Source organism: Hemicordylus capensis, chromosome 3 (assembly GCF_027244095.1).
Source record: "Hemicordylus capensis ecotype Gifberg chromosome 3, rHemCap1.1.pri, whole genome shotgun sequence".
NCBI classification, from domain to species: Eukaryota; Metazoa; Chordata; class Lepidosauria; order Squamata; family Cordylidae; genus Hemicordylus; species Hemicordylus capensis.
In genome coordinates, this window is record NC_069659.1 from 99,953,893 (window position 1) to 99,973,885 (window position 19,993).

A 19,993-nucleotide genomic window follows, 5' to 3' on the forward strand; every position below is an offset into this window, starting at 1 on the left:
CATTGAGTTCTGGGTCACCATTGAAAACTGAACAATTATGTTTTTGTATTTTCCTTCAGGACGGGTAGGAACACCACATTTTATGGCACCAGAAGTAGTAAAAAGAGAGCCTTATGGAAAGCCTGTAGACGTGTGGGGCTGTGGAGTAATCCTTTTTATTCTGCTTAGTGGTTGTTTGCCTTTTTATGGAACAAAGGAAAGATTATTTGAAGGCATTATCAAAGGAAAATACAAGGTAAGTGATACTGCTTTTCTCTGAAAATAGAACTGCTGATTTTTGTTTTGTGTAAACAGAAAAAATGTTTTTTCATATGCCTTGTACATGAAAATGAAGATGTTGAGCCAGTTTTCTAGGTGTATTTGCTTGACAGTTGCTAGCATTTAACAGTACAAAAGTTCATGCAGGTTTAGCTGATGAACATGCTTTGAATTTAGTAATCCATTATAGACAAAAGATAAGTTTCAACAGTAAGATTTGCCATAGCTAAGACATACCAATTGTGGGCCAATTACCACACTACACAAAGGCAAAACTGGGTTTCCTGTTGCATCTTTGATCAAAAGAGCTGCAGCCAGTCATAGTTTCTGGACAAGTGTACTTTATCATAAAAAAGAACTTGCCAAACAGGTAGCATTCTGTTTTCAACAGTGGCCAGCCATATGTCTCTAAGAGACCTACAAACTGGGTATCAAAACAGTGGTCCTCTGCTTGTCTGCTGCATCTGGTATTTAGAGTGTGAAGAAATGAGCCATATGGACACAATAACTTAGAATAACCTGCCAGGTTAACATTCTCGTTTCTGTTTTTAAAAGCACCAAACTGCTTACTCAGCAATGGCTTTTCAGCCTGTTGTTAATGGGGCTGCACTCTTTTTGAAGGAGTAAGTTTACAGTTTGAGTTCCACGGGATTCAGAGCTGCATCTGGATGCCCAGGTGTCGATCACTGCCTGGGGATTCTGCCTTTGAAAGTTCTACATCAGAGGTATATTGCCTATGAACATGGAGAATCCACTTAGCCACTGTTACACTTCTTTCCCAGTACCAAATCAGATTTTGCTTTTTTAAAAGCCTGGACATTCAATAATCTGAATCATTTGATTTAAGGTGAGGATTAATTTGAATTTTCACTAGTGCTCTAAAAGGCATAGAAAATGCACATTAAGGACAAGCTGTAAAGACTTTGTCTCATAATTTATGCTGGCTTTATAAATAAGACTCCAAGCACCCACACTTTGCCTTGGTCTTTCAGCTTGAGATTGGGCTGAGGAGGGATGCATCTAGGCAGGAATTCAGCCAGACGCAGCTTCCCCAGTTTCTAGAGATGCCCTTGATGTGTTTCTGCTCCGTTACAAGGCACTTTCAGTTCCTTTTTTGTCTAAATTTGAAGCAGTTAGAAACCATTGCATTCCATGTTGAAGTAATTAAATAATTTCTAGTTTCAGGTTTGCTTTCTTCACAGCTGACTCTTAATGAAAACTACTACTATCTGTTTCCATAGCCAAATGTTAGAGTTTAAAGTCTGTGTTCACCAGCTGGGAGAGTATGTGTGTGCTTAAGAAATGAAAAGAGAGAAACAATCAGTTTACAAAGTGATTCTAAATAATACATGCTGTATTATGTAGGCATAATAGAATCTATGCAAGGTTGTTGACTTTTTTCAAATGTAGTGTTGGGATGCCATGTTACCTGATCGCTTGGGTGGCCCTGTGGAATCTGGAGAAGGGTGAGGCATCCCTCCTCTGAGGCTTTCGTTCCCTTTAGGGGGCAGTAGGGATGAGAAGGACCCAGGTTGGTCGGATCCCAGTGGGGTTGAGAGGGCAAGGCCGAGAGAGCTGCAGGAAACAGCTCTAGGGAGACAGCTAGGTTGGGTGTGGCAGGAAACAGGAAGCAAGGTCAGGAAGGGGGCAGGGCTGGAAGTAGGTTTTAGGCCCTGTCAGCTCTGCACTAGAGTATTTAAAGACAAGGCTGCTGATGATGAGGAGCTGCTTCTGAGTATGGGAGCCAGGAGTTCTCCAGGAGAGGGAACTGGCTGAATGCAGCAAGCCAGGAGGAGGACTCAGGTGACAAGCTAACCACCTCCCCTGGCTGTTCATGAGGCTGACCTTTTGGGGGGTGCTCGTCATTCTGGAGTTTAAGAAGGGCTAGGAGACCACCTCGTCCCCTGGGAGTCTGACATGTAGCTTGCTGAAATCTTAATAGTATATTTTGGATGGAGTTAAACTATCTATAGTTAGCTCTTTTGACTTTGCAGTAATAGTGAGTAGAGTACATAAAGTTGTGGAAATTAGTAGATGTGTCTGTGTGTCCAGGAAGCAGATCTATTGAATAATAACATACCATTTGTAAGTGTTATGCTCTGATAGATGCTCCAGTCAAGTATGTTGGAAGAATTTCTTTTTCTGTTTTTAAAGTTGTGCACATTTTAACTCCATCCAAAAATTATCATTTACCCCTTTTGTTTTCACTTTTCATCTCCAGAAAATGTTAAATATATTTTATATTGTAATAGATATACCATGGTATGGAGTGACACATTTTTAATGAGTTCTGTCATTAAAGCTAAGCAAGGCAGTTTTTTAACTCTTTAATAGGAATTTTACAACTAAAACTCTATTAAAATATCTGTATTTGAAAACAGTTGCTTTGGTTGCATGATGCCACCAAGAGGCACTGGACAAATTTAAATCCTCACTGAGCAAACTTACTAACAAGTTTCTATCCTAGCTGTTCCTTCTTTGTTAATTACCAGTATATGGTTATCAGTTTTTCGTGGAACAATCAATGTTTGACACATACCCCAGCAAAACGACCAGGTTTATTATCAGGACTGTGCATGCTCTGAACTAAAATAATAATAATCAAAGAGCTGTACCAAGGCAAATTAAATTGCAGGGGAAATTGCACACCTTGGCCCAATAACGTCAAGACACTTGTGATGGAATGAACTAGAGCCACTTTTATTAATAAATTACAATAACCTGTAATGAGGTATTTACAATTAGAGTGTGGGTACCCCCTCTGTAGGTCAGCCTCATAAGGAGGACTAACCACAATAGGGTGAAGGACTGGGTATTGATTCAGCCCGGCGCCAAGTCTGGACATCACCACAACTGTGAGACTTTAACCTCGCTGAGGGGATGCCAACCAGCCCCCACCACACCCAGGCTGCAATATGAGTGGTTGGTGCCTGCCAGCCTCCAAGTAGGGGCGGATCCCAGCCCAAGGGTCACAAAACCTGCAAGGGCTGTTCCTCGGCTTGCCTGCTCACCTTAAATGGTCCTCCAGTCAGACACCAAACTTAGACAACCTACCCCAACCCACACTCACCTGTCACAAAAGCAGAGCAAACCTCAGTTTAACCCCCCTTATCCCACCCCTCTAGAATTTTACTTACACCTCACTGCAGGTCCTGAAGGAACAAATTGTTCCCCCGATCAAACATATGAACTCCATTGCCTCGATACAAAGTACCATCACTGGCCCAAAGGTCAAGATGCAGAAGCACATGCCCATCCTTCAAGGCCATCATAGCCCCACAAACCTCTCCATTAGTCTTCCTCTGGGTTTGATTGAAACATGAATTCCACCCTGACCACATAATGGCCCTTCCGATTTCCTGAATCACTTTCTTTTGGGCTTAATCAGAGCAAACAGTCCCCAGGCTCTTCCCACATAGTCCAGACCACACCAGCATTAACCCAGAACATTGGGTCGTTAAATTTATTAGAACCTCAGTTGTCCGTAAAATCAGAGGCTTACCATACAATAAGCCAATATCATTCCCACCTGAATGAATCACTAAAATATGCAAGGCCCCCGTTTTAACTGTACTTGTCCAGCAGTGGTAGGAGAGGACTCCACATCATTCCCCAGCGTCGCAGCCAATGCTCCGCTGCACCGCCAACAAGACGTAAATGGGTATCCATACTGGTTTGACGAGCTCCCCGGCTGGCCCCAAACTCATAGCTATGGCCGTAGATACATACACGAAGCAGGGGGGAGGGTTATGATGTTGTCAATCTGTAAAATAAAGGCAAGACAGGATCTCCGTTACATCGACCTCATTAATTAATGCCGTAATGGGCAAATGTACTGGCAGCAAGCTGACAAGTGCCAGCACCCTAGTTTCCAAATCTGGCCATCAGGTATCCCAGCCGCAGCTCCTGAAGAAATGGCTCCAATCGCAAAGAGTGAGTGCCAAATCCAGCAGGATTAAGTCCTTCACCAATGATCTCAAACAACCATTTGGTACTCATATTTTACAGGGAAGAAACCCTAAATGCTAAGAGTTAAGTAATTTAGGCCAGTAATGTTGGGTTTTTTGTTTTTTAAATTAGGCAACTTAAGGCAATACTCCCAAGAACACACAGCTGTGGAATACCAAGACTCAGAGTTAGATAACCTATCCAGGGTCAGCCAATTAAGGATGGATAGAAGTGGTGTTCCCTGTCTATGACTTTTTCACCAAATTACATCTAAATGATTCTTTAAGGCAGTTTACACAATTAGAAATTAGGATACTACTCTCATTAAGTGGAGCTAAACTCTGATTAGCAGCTCCAAATTTATTTATTTATTTATTTATTTATTTGTTCTCAACTTTCTCTCTCTTTTTTTTAGCAGAGCAAATTTTTGGTACTAAGACAGGTGAGATTTACCCTTAGGACTACCAACTAGAGCCAAATTAGTTGTGTGATGTAAATTGCATGCTGCACTCTATGAGCAAATACTAGGATAACCTATACCTGCAAGTAGTACTCACCGACATTTGGGCTATTGCAGATCAGGACTTATGACTCTGACAAAAATACCAGTACTGACTAGCTCAAAAGCAACCAATTAAACTTATATTTTACAGGAAAAATAGTGATGCTAAAATAAACTGTTAACTCAAGACCAGTGATGGTGGTTAATTTGACAGCCCTTAACTTAAAGAATATCTTTGACACAACTACTATCAAGGTTAAACCCAACACAAAATTGTTCAAGAAAGTCAGTATGTATGTATGCTGTTTTGGTAGAGTTTTAACTCCATTACTAATTTTGTTTATTTATTTAGTATATACCCACACAAAATATTTTGAGTGGAGCACCCCACATTTGGGCATAAACATCTGAAGCAGCAATCCAAAGAATGGGGAGGGTGCTGCTGAGTAAGGGAAGGAAGCAAAAAAGAAAGACAGAAGAATAGCTTGGTGTCAGGGGAAAGGTACTAAGAATTTCCCCTATACCACTTAGTACTAAAATGAGATGAAGCTAGCAGAAAGATATGCAGAGAAAGATGTGCATGTTGAATGGCTGCCCCTCACTCAGCTGTTAAAGGTGCACAGGATAGAAGAACAAACAAGCAACTAGTACAACCAGAAGGTGGGGCAGCCGTTGACAAAACAGTACTGCTCAGTTAAAGCAGGAAGATGAGTCCCTGTTCCCCCAAAACTCCTTTCCAAAGTAAGGAAAATTATAAAACAAAAACTTCTTCTTGGAAGAAAAGGAAAAACAACCTAGGAAAAGTTACTCTGTATGGACATAAAAGTATTTCCTACTAAGCCGGGTATTCTGTGAGATTAAGATGGGGGGGGTGTTAACCACGGTGATATACTTAAGAGGAGTGGGGGCTCTCCTGAGCCAAGCCGCCACAATCATTGCCTTGGTGTAGCCATTTCGTCTGCAGTGATCGCTTTGCCCGAGAGCAACGAAGCTTTTCCCCCAGAGCAATTGAGAGCAAACAAAAAGGACCTTGCCATTTATGCAGCCGCTCACCTGCTCCCATTGGCTGGCACGTGTCACATGCTGAGGGAGCCAAAATGTGCCCATCTCAAGAGCCGGGCACACAGCTGCACCTCCCACACTAGCTGTATGCGGCAACGGGGAGGGGTTAAAAGCTGAATTACAGGGTTGCTTATGCAAATTGTACATAATTCCCTTTAATTTGCATGATTTATTTTTCTTCAAGTCATGAGGAGGAGCAAGGAACTATCAGGACTAATCTCCAACAACTGGAAACATTACTCAGCAGCCCCTCTACAACTTCTTCCTATTATTATTAGGCAGCATCCAAATTAGCTAGTCCCAACCAGTTAGTCATGATTGACTTAAGTCCCATTAATTTCAATGGGACTTTATCATGAATACCAGTCTGAATGCTGGGGGTAGGGGTGGTGTCAGTAGTAAGATAAACATTCAGCAAATCCCATTATTCTAAAGTCCGTAAGATGTTACAGAGACCAAGAAAATTATACAAAAATTAAATTCTTATCTTCCCTTACCATTCCTTTTTGTCTTTTTCTTTCCCTTCTGTTGTGTACTTTAACATATGTAAGCAGTGAGCATGAATAGACTGTTTAATATTTGTGTTTGTATTAAAATAAATAAATCTTAATAAAAATTGCTACACTCATATTTGTGCTCCTCTTAAAATCATGGGATTTTATCCTAAGATTTCTTTTGTCTGGGTTAAAGAAGTTTTGGCGGTGGCGGGGGGTGAGGGGCTTTAGGATACATCCCTGTGTCTTAAATGTGCACTTAATATGGAATCCATGCATGTTTCAGAGCCTAACTAAATGTTGTTCTATTTATTTTATTGTATTTTATTTAAAATATTTATACCCCGCCCCTCCAGTACATTGCTGCTCAGGGCAGCTCACAACATTTATAAAACAGTTACAATATAAATTCAGACTAATAAAATTAACCAAATTAAACAAGTTACAAATCCAAACTAAAACCACAATCAAAATTAGCTTTTAAAATTCCAAATTAAAATCTTAAAGCTAAAAACTAAGAATTATACAAACTAAAAACTAAAGAACCTACCAGATATACACAACAGGTGAAACATCTTTAAGAAGATGTGGTTTTAGTTGTTTTTTAACAACACTGAGAGAGGGAGCATGGCGAAGCTCTTCAGGGAGGGTGTTTGAAAGTTGAGGGGCCACAACCAAAAAGGCCCTGTCTCTAGTCCCTGCCAATCGGATCTCTGATAGTGGCAGGGTCATGAGTAGGGTCTGAGATGATGAGTGGAGAGCCCTGGCAGGTTCATATGGGTGAATGCGGTTTGACAAGTACCCCAGTCCCAAGCTGTGTAGGGCTTTAAAGGTCAATACAAGCACCTTGAATCTAACTCGGAAGTGAACTGGTAGCCAATGAAGCTGACGCAGGACGGGTGTAATACTCATGAAGCGACTTGCACCCACGAGCATCCTTGAGGCAGCATTCTGAACCAGCTGAAGCTTCCAAACCGTCTTCAAGGGCAGCCCCATGTAGAGCGCATTGCAGTAGACCAGGCCTGCTCAACTTAGGCCCCCCAGCTGTTTTTGGACTACAACTCCCATAATTCTCAGCCACAGCAGTCAATAGCCTGGGATGATGGGAATTGTAGGCCAACATCTGCAGGAGGGCCGAAGTTGAGCAGGCCTGCAGTAGACCAACCTAAATACATTCTAAAATGTATTCAACAAAACTCTGATTGCCACCTCCCCCCCACCCCGAGAAGTGGCTTTCTGGAGTTCAGGGAGTACATCCCTTCGAATCCCTTTGCCACCACTACTTTTTACCACATGGAGTTCCAAATGCACAATTGCCCTTGGAAACCCAAGGAAAGGAAGCATCTTTTCGAGTTGATTTCAACAGGAAGGTTAAGAATTAAACACACACACACACACACACACACACACCCCTCTAAATCATCACCATCTGAAGTGATTTTTTTTTCTTAAGGCAAGTTTGGCTAACCTACAACAAAATATAAATATATGTCTAAACAAATCATGCTCCTTCATTTTAAGGATCTTTGTCTATGGACAGTGACCATCTTTTGATTACTGTCATCTTGGCCAAGAAATTAATTGGAGGATTATTTGGACTGTTTTCCAGTCCCAAGAGAAGTGGTTGTGGAGTAACCTGCACAATTCTTTATTAAACACTAGGAATGGAGATCTGTCTGCATTCTGTTTGACTATACCTTGTTGCATGCCTAGGTTTAACTTACTTTTCTTTATCTAGATGAATCCCCGGCAATGGAGCCATATCTCTGAAAGTGCCAAAGATCTGGTACGGCGCATGCTTATGCTGGACCCAGCTGAAAGAATTACAGTTTATGAGGCACTCAACCATCCTTGGCTGAAGGTAAGCAGTACAATTAATGTAAAAGATCAGAAGTCTCAACATCTCAAAATGTTAACTTTTGTTCAAGTTTACTGCTCATTTGGATATCTTGATATTGTGTCCTCAAAACTACATATGACTTAAGTACTTTGCTTTAGTAAACTTTGCACTCTGTTTTTACTGAAGGTATTTTCTGAAGGTAAGAAGGCATGTGAGATCACTGTGTGTGTCCATGTGAGTCCCCCACTAATAACATTTGTGTTTACAATTTGATACAAACCAAATTCATAACACATGGGAGGGAGGTCCTTGATAACAGTAATGATATTAAGATAAGCGAACAGTATATTTATTTATTCATTCATTCATTCATTCATTCACTCACTAGATTTATAGACCACTTGATAGAAAACATGTCCAGGTGGTTTACATGAAATTAAAACCATATAAATTGTTTAATTAAAGCTGGAGGGTGGGGAACAGGTATGTTTTATAGGGATGTACAAAATGTTTCAACGTCACAATGTTTTGACTTGAAACAGGCTGTTTCGAGTTCAAAACAAAACAAAATAAAGGGCCTGTTTCGAGCTTGTAACAAAACAACCCTCTTTTAATTCTAGACAATTCAAGCACCTTTTGGAAGTCTGGTTTCCCCTTGCTGATTTGTTTTCTGGCACTGGCTTGCGCTCCTATGAAGGTTTGGGGGAAAGGTTAAAAATTTGTTAAAATTGTCCTACTTGCTGATTTCTTTTGTGGGTTGGGTAGTAGGTAGCACACATCATGCCTTACCACTGAAATCACTTTGGTGTCCCTATGAGCTACCCATGGGGAACAATGGAGTGTTTTGAGCTTCCCCATTGTTCCCTATGGCTGGAACACTGTTGTTTTGTTAAAACAACTGGGTCAACCACTGTTTTGATAAAATATTTTGGCCATCTGCATTTTGTTTCAAGCTCGAAACAAAACACAAAATCCATTTTGTGCACATCCCTAGTGTCTTAAGAGCTTTCTTGAAGAAAGCCAGAGATGAGGGAACTCTTATTCTGACAGGGAGCACATTCCAGGGTGGCTATAGAGAAGGCCCAGTTCCAAGTCACTACCAAACGAGCCAGTGGCAACTACAACTGGACCTCTCCTGAAGATCTCACTAGGTGGCAGGCTTCATGACAAAGGATGAGCTTTCTTAAATACCATGGGCACAAGGCGTTAAAGCTTTATAGGTAATAACCAGCATGTTAGAGTTGGCCTGGAAATGTATTGGTAGCCAGTGAAGTTCTTTTAGAATAGGAATAATATGGTCTCTTCAGATTGCCCCAGAGCCTAATCTGGTAGCCTCATTCTGCACCAATTGCAGCTTCCGGCCTACGTACGAAGGCAGCCCAACATCATGCACATTGTAGTAGTCAATCTTGGAGTTTATCAGCATATGCACCACTGTTTGTAGGTCATTTATCTCAAGAAATGTACATAGCTGCCGTATCAGTTGAAGCTGATAAAAAGCACTCCTGAACACTGCCTCAGCTTTAGACACCAAGGAGAGGGATGGATCCAGGAGTACTCCCAGACTACATACCTGTTCCCTCTGGGGGAAGTGTAACCCCAACCAGGACAGGTAGAATTAAACCATCTCTTGAGTTCTGACTGCCCCGCCCCCAGCCCCCCACATTAAGTATCTCCATCTTACTTGGATTCAATTTTATTTATTTATTTATTTATTGTTAGATTTATATACCACCTTTCATTAAAAACAATCACAAGGTGGTTTACAAAAGTTAAAACACATAATAAAAATGAATTAAAAGTATTTAGCAAAAAATATATAAACAATCTGATATTAAAATATACAATATACAAGTACAAAAAACTATACATGGATAAAAACACACAGTTTTTAAAATTTCAGTTTGTTATCCCTCATCCAGCCTATTGCCGCTTCTAGGCAGGCATGCGGGGTAGGGATGTGCATGGAATCGTTTGGCATTCAATTCTAGGAGCGCCAAACTGGTTCCGTCAACTGGCATTCGAGCCAGTTCGGAGGGCATGGAGGAGTCATCCCCCACCCTGATGCTTCCCCCCCACCCGCTGGCACTCTTGCATAAAGCAGGCATGTGGGGCTGCAGGGAGGTATGCTGCAGCCCTGCGTGCCCACTTTTTGTGAGAGCACATCCAGTTCCATGCACATCCCTAATTTGGGGAAGTTATGCCATTTCCCAATGAGGTTGGTGTGGAGAAATAGATTTGGGTCTTGTCAGCATATTTACAGCACTCTGCACCAAATCTACTGATAAGCTTTCCCAGGGTTTCGTGTAGATTTTTTTAATTATTATTTTTAAATGGAGACAATTTGGTACCCTGTGGGACTCCATACAAAAGCTCTCTCTTCGAAGAGCAACAGTCTTCAAGCAACACCATCTGAAATCTGACCAAGAAATAAGATCAGAACCACTGTAAAACTGTGCCTCCCAGACCCATCTCTCTCATGTCACTCAGAAGGATACGATGGTCAATGGTACTGAAAGCCCCCAAGAGATCCAAAAGGACCAACAGAGTCATACTCCTTCTGTTGATTCCTAGTTGGAGATCACCCAGTGCAGACTCCACCCCATAGCCCATCCAAAAGCCAGTTTGAAATGTGGAGGATATAATCTGTCTCATCCAAGACTGCCTGGAGCTGAGAGACCACTACCTTCTCAGTCACCTTGCCTAACCATGGGAGGTTGGAGGCAGGCCTCTAATTGCCTAACTTCTTCAATAATGGTCTAATAATGGTCTCCTTAATACAAGGAGGAATCCTACCCTACCTCAAAGAAGCATCTATTATGTTTTCCAGACCTTCTCCAGTAACCTCTCTACCCAATAGTATAAGTCATGTTGAGCAAGGTGAAGAGAAGAGGTGTTAGGGTGCACCATCCAAAGCAACTTGTCCATGTGTGTAGGAGTCGCAAACTGAAACTGATCCAATCTAATCACATAAGAGGAAGAGTTGGATGTCTCCACAACAGCCTGTACAGTAATCATTATGTCTAGATCAGCTCAAATATGAGAAATTTTCTCTGCCAATAACTCATTTAAACATCATAGCAGATAATCAATGGTTCTAAATTTGGATTTAAGGAAGGAAGGGCATACACTAGCCCTCTCACAACCCTAGACAACTCTGCTGAACTTTGTAGATGCAATACTGGAGACTCCATTAGTTCTACTTTGAAATTATTTTATCATGTATGGATTTCTCCAGGGTATACAATGGAAACAAAATTTGATTTATTATCAGAAATCCAATCCTTTTTAAAAAATCAAATTTTGTTTTTTCGGAGAATTTACTGCCCTTCCCCCTTTATTTTACATAAGAATTGAAAATAAAGATAAAATCCTTTGATAGAAAATCAATCTGATATAATTTGATAAATGAAACTTGACATTTGTGTGTGATGTTCCATTACTTCATTTTCCTATTCTTTTGTAGTACTGTATTTGTCATAATTGTTCTTAAGTTTTACCACAAACAAGTAGCATACTAAAGGATAGTGTCTGCCATATAATTGTTGTTGGTTTGTAATTTGTTTTGCAGTTGCTTTATTTCAGTAGATCATTGAATGGATTCCTGTGCAACTTCTCCACTTTAATGTGGAGCCCTGTCTTCCTACTTAAAAAAAAAAAAAAAAAAGACAACCCACACAAGATACTAAAAAACCCCAGTTATTTAGTGCAAGATAAAAGATAACTGGGAGGGGGTTGGATATGAATGTGCTCCAGGCATGCAATAAAAGATGCTGTTCTGTGCTGAGAAAAGCTCTGCATACTCAAAAGAGTTTTGGGGGCATTAGCTTCCACAGTGCTTCCTACCATAATAAAAATAATAACTTTTTTATTTCGTAACTTTTGATTAACTACAAAGTCCTTGATTAGGCCAAGATACACCTGTCTTATATTTAGTGGGGGAGAGCAACTGTCCCTATCCAAACAGCATCTTTTCAGTGACTGTTGCTGGTGTCTACCTTGTGTTTCTTTTTTAGAGAGTGACCCCTTTGGAGACAGAGAACAGTCTTATTCTTTTTTTCTGTGTAAAGAAACAATTTACCCAGTAAGAAACATGGGTAAATTGCACATCCTTAAGCTTGTGAGTAGAGCAGGGGGTGTTTGGGGGTGGATATTTTTATTTTCACTAGTATCCACTACAGTGTTCAGATTTAAGTTTTACTTTCAACCCAGATTATAGGAAGGTTAACTGCTACTGGGTAGCATATAGGTCTAAGCAAGTTATCACTGTAATACCATGGTATGTGTTCCAGTGATAGTTCACTGAGCATAAAAGCAGAGATTTTAAGAATTGTGCAATAAATTCTTTCTTTGGCATTTGTCCCAGGGATGTTGTACTCTAAACTTTAGTAGTAAGAATGCACAAAAAGAGGGGAGGATAGAAGGATCACAGATAATAGTACATAGTAAAGTGTGCCATCAAGTTGGTGTCGACTCCTGGCAATGACAGAGCCTTGTGGTTGTCTTTGGTAGAATACAGGAGAGATTTACCATTGCCATCCCCAGCACAGAATGTGATGATACCTTTCAGCATCTTCCTGTATTGCTGCTGCCTGATATAGGTGTTTGCCATAGTCTGGGAAACATACCAGCGGGGATTCGAACCGGCAACCTCTGGCTTGCTAGTCAAGTCATTTCCCTACTGTGCAATTAGGTAGGCCCTGATAGTGCAAAGAGGACACCTCTTTTGAAGACTGTATGTCCAGTTGTTTCCATCTCTCCTCCATAGATTGTGTGGTGGAGTTTGAGGGTGCAAACAAGGAGCAGAATTGGAAGGTATTGTGAATGAGTGTAGTGAGGAGAAACCAAGACTGTAATATAAATTTTCTTCCTTTTGTCATTCATGAGAATAAAGGCTAGCCTAAACTACATCATAACGCCTAAGGAATTAATCCTCAAATCTCTTCAGTTTCCTACTGTCACAACCTTCAGTTTCCAGTTCTGAGTCCAATCAGAAACATTTGGGGTAATCACAAGTGCGAAGGTCACAAGTTTTAGTTATCTTGGGTTGTTTGTCCCTAGCGTTGGATAATTTGGGGTACACTGCTTCTATAACTTTCAGGACTAGTATGCATTGATAGACATCCTCTATGAATGATTAAGATTCTGATGATTTGATAATGTTGGCTTACATTTGGCTGAAGTATAACAAAGTTACTAACAAGAGAATAGAAACATGTGGCTTATTGGTTGTTTTGTTTTCTTGTCAAAAGTTTACAAAACTACCTTTATTCTTCATCATGGTCTCTGTGCATGTGAGATTTGTGACTGTGCAGAGACCAGCTTCAGAACCTATTAGAGAGATAAATTTTTGGTGGTAGCCCCACCCACTATGTATCCATTCAGTGGCCATCCCATCTATCTCCTCAGTTGCTCGCCAACCACTGCAGAGCTTGCACTGCTTTGAACTTTCAAAATAAATCAAACAAAAGCATGTGCCCCAGACATTTCCAGACTGAAGCTGACCGGGGAGGCAAGAGGGTATGCTGCCGCCCCGCACCAATGATTTCCGGCACAGCACCAGTAGGGGAAACGTGGGGGAGGGAGCACCCTCTCTCCTGCTTAAAGGTAAACCACCACCCTCATTGCCCAACCAGCCATCTGCCGGTTCATGCACATCCCTACCCAAGGTGCTTGCTTTGTTTAGGAGGAGGACACAGGCTTGAGGTGTGCCTCATCTGCCAGGGCTTCATGCATCAAGCATGCTGCAATTGAACCTCGCACTGCCACTTCTCCCTCTGGGAGAAAGCGCTCTTGGCACTACCCGACGCCAGCTTCCCCTGAAATGGCTTCAAATGCGCCCATTTTACCAGCGCAAAATCACTATGGTTGCATCTGAAACTGTATATGAGCCCCCCCCCTACGGACTCCACCTCGGTTTCTACCACTACAAGTCAGCCGGCTCTGCTGCTCAACCTCCCGTTATCTGTTCCTACCATGACCACCCTGTAGGCTGCAAAGCCCAATCACACCAAACCTAAACCAAACTCGCCATAAAGAAAGACCCGTTGACAGTGACTACTTGCTTGGAGCCTGCAAAAAAGAAGCATAATGCTTTTTCTCCTAAACTGATGGAGGACCCTGCAATTCCTTCTCCTCCACCTGAAGCAGAACCATACCAAAATTCCAACTCCGAACTGTCTGAAATACCACTTGAAGAGCCTTTTAATCCACCTAATTACTATCCTGATGATGGTGATGAAAGAGAATTCCCACCTCCCCCCCCCCCACCCAGGATGGGGTCTCATCTCCTCCTGTGAGAGGGACCATTTAGACCATCACCAAAATGACTTGTTCTCCCATTCATGTTATGGGGACTACACCTAGCCTGCGGATCTTCGTAAATACCAGTGCCACCATCATGATTACTGCTCTCATGATTATTCAAGGCACCCATCTGTAGAAAGATATTGTTCCAGGCATGAGGATTCATGTGATCTGGGCTCTTATCACCGTTCATCACCACCTTGATAATGTTGCCCGTAATCCCGCAGCAGATTCCCCTATGATCGCTACAGAAGATGAACTCCTCCTCATGACCAGGGGGACTAACACCGCTCATATTCAGGCAAGGGCACTTAACCGAAACCTCTTGCAGAAAACCAACCCTCAAGCCACCTGGTTCCAAAACAACAACGTGCCCCCCTGACCAGAACAATCATTCTCCTTTGGCCCTGCAGGGAAATATATCTGCTCCTGTTGTTCCACCACTTCCTACTGCCCACACAGATCCTGATCCAGACCTGGATACATTAGCTTCTGCTTCAGAATGTGAATCCGATGCTGAAACTCAGTAACCACCACTAGAGACTCCATCAAACCCACTGCTTGACACAACTGATGTTTGTTTGTTTGTTTCTTCTATGCTGCCCAAAACTTGCATCTCTGGGCGGTTTGCAATAAAATCATTTAAACATTAAAATCATTAACATTGAAATCATTTAAAACCCAACATTAAAAGAATTAAAACAGTAAATCTAATTAAAAGCCTGGGTGAATAAATATGTCTTCACTACCTTTTAAAAGGTTGCCAGAAATCGGGAGGCTCTTATTTCAACAGGGAGCATATTCCAAAGTCCAGGGGCAGCAATGGAGAAGGCCCATTCCCGAGTAGCCAGACAAGTTGGCAGCAACTGCAGACGAACCTCTCAAGATGATCTTAACAGGCGATGGGGCTTGTGGTGAAGAAGACATTCTCTTAAATACTCAGGGCCTTAGCTGTTTAGGGAGCTGGGGAGCCACCACCTTCTCAATCACTTTGTCCAGCCATGGAAGGTTGGAGACAGGCCTGTAGTTGCTTAACTCTGAGGGATCCAAGGCAGGTTTCTTCAAAAGCAGTCTAATGATTGCCTCCTTAAGACAAGGAGGCATCCTTGTCCTCCCTCAGAGATGCATTTATAATTGCGACCCAGCCCTGTGGAACCTGAAACAAAATCAGATTCCCCTACTGATGAATTGTTCATTTATTCAGAGCAAATAGAACGTATGGCCAAGGCTCTCGGAGTTGAAACACTCCCAAATGCTACCATGGCTCCCGACTCCATATTCAACCTTATTGAATTGGATGCAAAGACTCCTCTTTCCTTACCTCTTAAGTAGTCAAGCTCGCATGGGAAAAACCAGCTATGATTTCTCCAAATGCCAGACACCTGAACTAGATGTGCCACATAACCAACTGACTGTAATTTTCTGTTTAATTATCCAGTCCTCAACAATGACAGAAGCCCCTGTCATCACCAGCAGATAGAGATGAACGTAAATTGGACACTATTGGGAAGAGGAATTGCTCTACAGCAGCGCTTCAACTGCGTATTGCAAACTCTCAAGCCTACATGCCGCGATATTCTCACATGCTTTTTGTTAAATTGTCTCCATTCATGGAGCAATTGGTCGAACTTGATCAGAAAGAGGCAACCTGCAGTATACTAACTGAAAGACAGAAGAGCACAAAGCTACTGCTCCACGCTGCAGTCTGTGCCTCCCGCACTGTTTCAACCTCTGTTGCCTTGCAGAGACACACTTGGCTTAGATCCACCTCTCTGACTCTGAAGCAAAATCCAGAATCAAGGACCTACCATTTGGTGGGGAAGATCTGTTTGGAGACAAGAAAGATGACACATTAGTGTGCATCCAGAAACTGAAGTCAATCACACACTCAATGATGGCAGCATCCCAACAACTGTTACCAACCAGGGAAAAACACAGTGGAATCGACAGTCTACATCTGTTTGGCCTTATCAAGCTCCCTATAATTCCTACTGTGCTAACTAGTACCATTCATTTCATAAGCCTACCAACCAGTCCTTCTCAAGAACACCTACCACCACCAAGCCATTACCATCTACCTATAATTAAAAATATGTGACTAGAAGATGAGGCTGGCACCATAGTTGCCTCATTGGCAGGCAAACATCAGATCATTGGTACCTCTCCATAATCAAATAACAATTACCTCATAGAATTCACTGAAAACACCACCCATATCAGGCCCTTGAATGACATCACCAACCCCTGCCCTTTTGGGAAAAGTACAGAACCTCCTGCAGAAGCAGGCTATTCAGGAAGTTACTCAAGATTTCCACCACAGTGTCTATTCCAGGTATTTCTTGGTACCAAAGCGAGACAGCAGCCTGTGACCTATCCTCCATCTCAGGAGTCTCAATTGCTTTGTATGCTACCACCACTTGCACATGGTCACCATCCAGATTATTCCTGTACTACTTCCACAGGCAGCATGGGTCACATCCTTCGACCTACAGGATGCATATTTCCATGTCTCCATACATCCTCTACATCATCTGTATCTCTGCTTCAAGGTCAGGAACCAAGTCTACCAATATACTGTGCTTCCATTCAGACTGGCTTCCACACCACAGATTTTCACAAAAACCATGGGAGTCAGCTTCTCTTTGACGTCAAGGCATACAGATCTTCCTTTACATCGATGATTGGCTCCTCATACTCAGTCAAAAAGCTTGCATTACTCTGGCTCATGTACAGAGTTTAGGACTGCAGGTCAACCCCAAGAAATAACACCTCCATCCCTCAAGGCGGATAGACTTCGTAGGCATCTACTTGAACACCTACCTCTCCGTGGCCTGCTTACCAGACAACCATATGTCAGACATCCTACATGCTGCTCCTCATTTTCCCACAGTGTGCCGCGTAACGGCTTACAAGGTCCGATACCTACTCAGTCTCATGGAATCCAACGCTGCAATCCTTCTGCATACCAGACTGCGAATGCATGTCATCCAGAATTAGTTCTTGTAGATCTTCTCCCCTCTCAAAGACAGCCAATCCAAAAAGCTCATAATCCCATCCGCAGTCACTCAGGCTGCCTGGTGGTAGATGAATATAAATCATTTGACAAACAGCTGCCCATTCATCACACGTTCGTCAGATGCAATTCTTACCACAGATGCCTCAAATTCTGGTTGGGGGCCCCACTACAAAGGCTATATGGCCTCAGGAGTATGGACAGACTCTGACGAGCTTCGCCATATCAATTACCTGGAACTGCTAGTGGTTTTCCCTGCTCTCAAATAATTTTGAGCTTTGCTGAGCCACAAACATATTCTAGTCTTCACGGATAATACAACCATATCTGAGTATATCAACGGCCAAGGTGGCACGAGGTCCAGGAGCCTTCTTCACCTACAACTAGATCTCTGGAATTGGTGTGTACTTCATGACATCTTCCTGAAGGCACTCCATATTCAAGAAAGGAGAACTCTGTTGCTGACTCTCTTGGCAGACAGAAATACCCCTCTCACGAGTGGCAGCTATATCCAGATGTTCCCATCTTTTCAATTGTTGGGGGCACTCCGACCATCGACATCTTCGCAGATGTACACCGCACTCTCCTGTCAGACTGGCCAGAGGAATAAATATATGCCTTTCCTCCATTTCCCCTCATCCCTTGAGTCCTTCAGAAGATAGAGACCGACCACGCACCTAGCATATTGATTGTGCCCTGGTGGCCCTGCCAACCTTGGTTTGCAACCCTAGCATCACTGGCAAAAGGGGTCTGTCTCTCCCTCCCCTGCTGCCCAGATCTCCTACTCTTACCAGCCTACCAACCTACCAACTACCTAATGAAAGTTACTCAGCCATTTCCTTGACAGCATGGCACTTAACCTCGCACCATCCACACTGTCTGTTCACACTGTTGTCCACAATGCATTTAAACCATCCAGATCTACATGACAAAGTGGAAAAGGTTTACTGAATATAACAAAGGGCATCACCTGGGCTCACAGCATTTTTCAGTGGAAGATGTCCTTGCCTACCTCCTTTACTTGAAAAAAGGAAGTTTATCCTCTGCCTCCTTAAAGGTGCATCTTGCAGACATCTCATCATACCACGTTCTTGGTTCCTTTTTCAAAGTTCCTATGGTTAAGAAGCTTTTTTAACTGTTAGACTGTTTGTTTCCCCCCACTCCCAAGTTTGCACCCACTTGGAATTCACCACTAGTATTCAATATGCTGACTTTGAGAATGGGCATTTAAGCACATAGCCACCATTGATTTGTGCATACTTACCTCAAAAACAGCCTTCCTGGTGGTAATTACTTCAGCCCATTATTTCAGCAAACTTAGATCCGAGTGGATCCTCACTTCCTCATTTTTCACAAGTATAAGGTCTCTTTGACACCAGATGTAACCTTTCTGCCTAAGGTAGTTTCTCAGTTTCACCTGTCCTAGGAAGTCTCTCTTCCAGTCCTTTTTCCCATTGCTTGAGGAGTGCAAGTGGCATAATTTGGATATTCACAGGGTCCTGGCCTTTTACATACACAGGACAAAATACTTCTGCAAGTCTAAAGCACTCTTCATCTGCTACAGAGAGCCAAATAAAGTTCTTCAGGTTTCTTCTCAAAGATTCTCTACTTGGATATGTTCTACCATCAAGCTTTGCTACAGACTAGCAAATAAGCCTTTACCTGCTACACTCCATGCACATTTGGCAGGATCTGTGGCGACTTCTACTGCCTTCTTTGCTGGCATTCCCCTGGACACGATCTGTAAAACCGCACTTTAATCCGGCACTACACCTTGGATCTAAGGGATAGAAATGATGCTTCCTTTGGTGCCATGATTCAAGTCAGTCATAAAACTGACTTTTTAAAGAAATTAAATTTTTTTGGTATTGTATCTTGGTTGTGGGTTTTTGTTTCTGTTTTTTGTTGTGTTGTGATTTCATTTGTGTTGAAAATGAAAGTGAAATGTGAAAACCATTGTGTGAACAATTCTAATCTTTGTAGATGTAGACATGTCACGGCATCTAAATATCCTTTCCAAGGCCTTCATTGCAACCCTACCAAGTGCTACTAAATTAAAAAAATGTATTTTTACTGGATGTTTTAATGCTGTTTTGTGAGCCACCCAGAGAATAATTTGTTATGGGGCAGCTAACAAAGTTGTTGTTGTTGTTGTTGTTGTTGTTATCGTTTCCATCATCCTTCTTCTTCCACAGTGCTGTGAGCATTCTCTAGGCTGTCCAACCACCAGGTAAGATTCACTATCTCCCACACATGTGATGCACAGAGACCACAATGAAGAAGAACAGTTTGCCTATAACAGTGTTTCTTCAAGTGGTCTTCTGTACATTCACACGACCCACCCACCTCCCCGCTACAGCCTCCCTTTCTCTTCAGGTACTGTGGTGGTGGCTCCAACTGAAGAGATAGATGGGATGGCCACTGAATTGATACACAAGGGATGGAGCTACCACCAAAAATTGATTTTTCTAATCTCTAGACAGTTCTGAAGCTGGTCTTTGCCCAGGTGTGAATCTCACACATACAAATGCACAGAAGACCACTCAAAGAAACACCATTACAGGTAAGCA

At 42.3% G+C, this 19,993-nt stretch overlaps 1 protein-coding gene across 27 annotated transcripts in view; it reads left to right on the top strand.

Moving 5' to 3' along the window:
• The window catches only part of CASK (calcium/calmodulin dependent serine protein kinase), a 402,451-nt gene that overhangs the window by 205,047 nt on the left and 177,411 nt on the right, over positions 1-19,993 (top strand). For 18 of the 27 annotated variants that reach the window (XM_053305461.1, XM_053305465.1, XM_053305452.1 and 15 more), the window contains 3 exons: positions 60-235; positions 4,622-4,648; positions 8,003-8,125. In XM_053305461.1, the coding sequence (XP_053161436.1) occupies positions 60-235; positions 4,622-4,648; positions 8,003-8,125 (326 nt within the window). The remainder of the gene's footprint in view (positions 1-59; positions 236-4,621; positions 4,649-8,002; positions 8,126-19,993) is intronic. The other 9 variants (XM_053305473.1, XM_053305470.1, XM_053305475.1 and 6 more) reach the window with 1 other exon arrangement.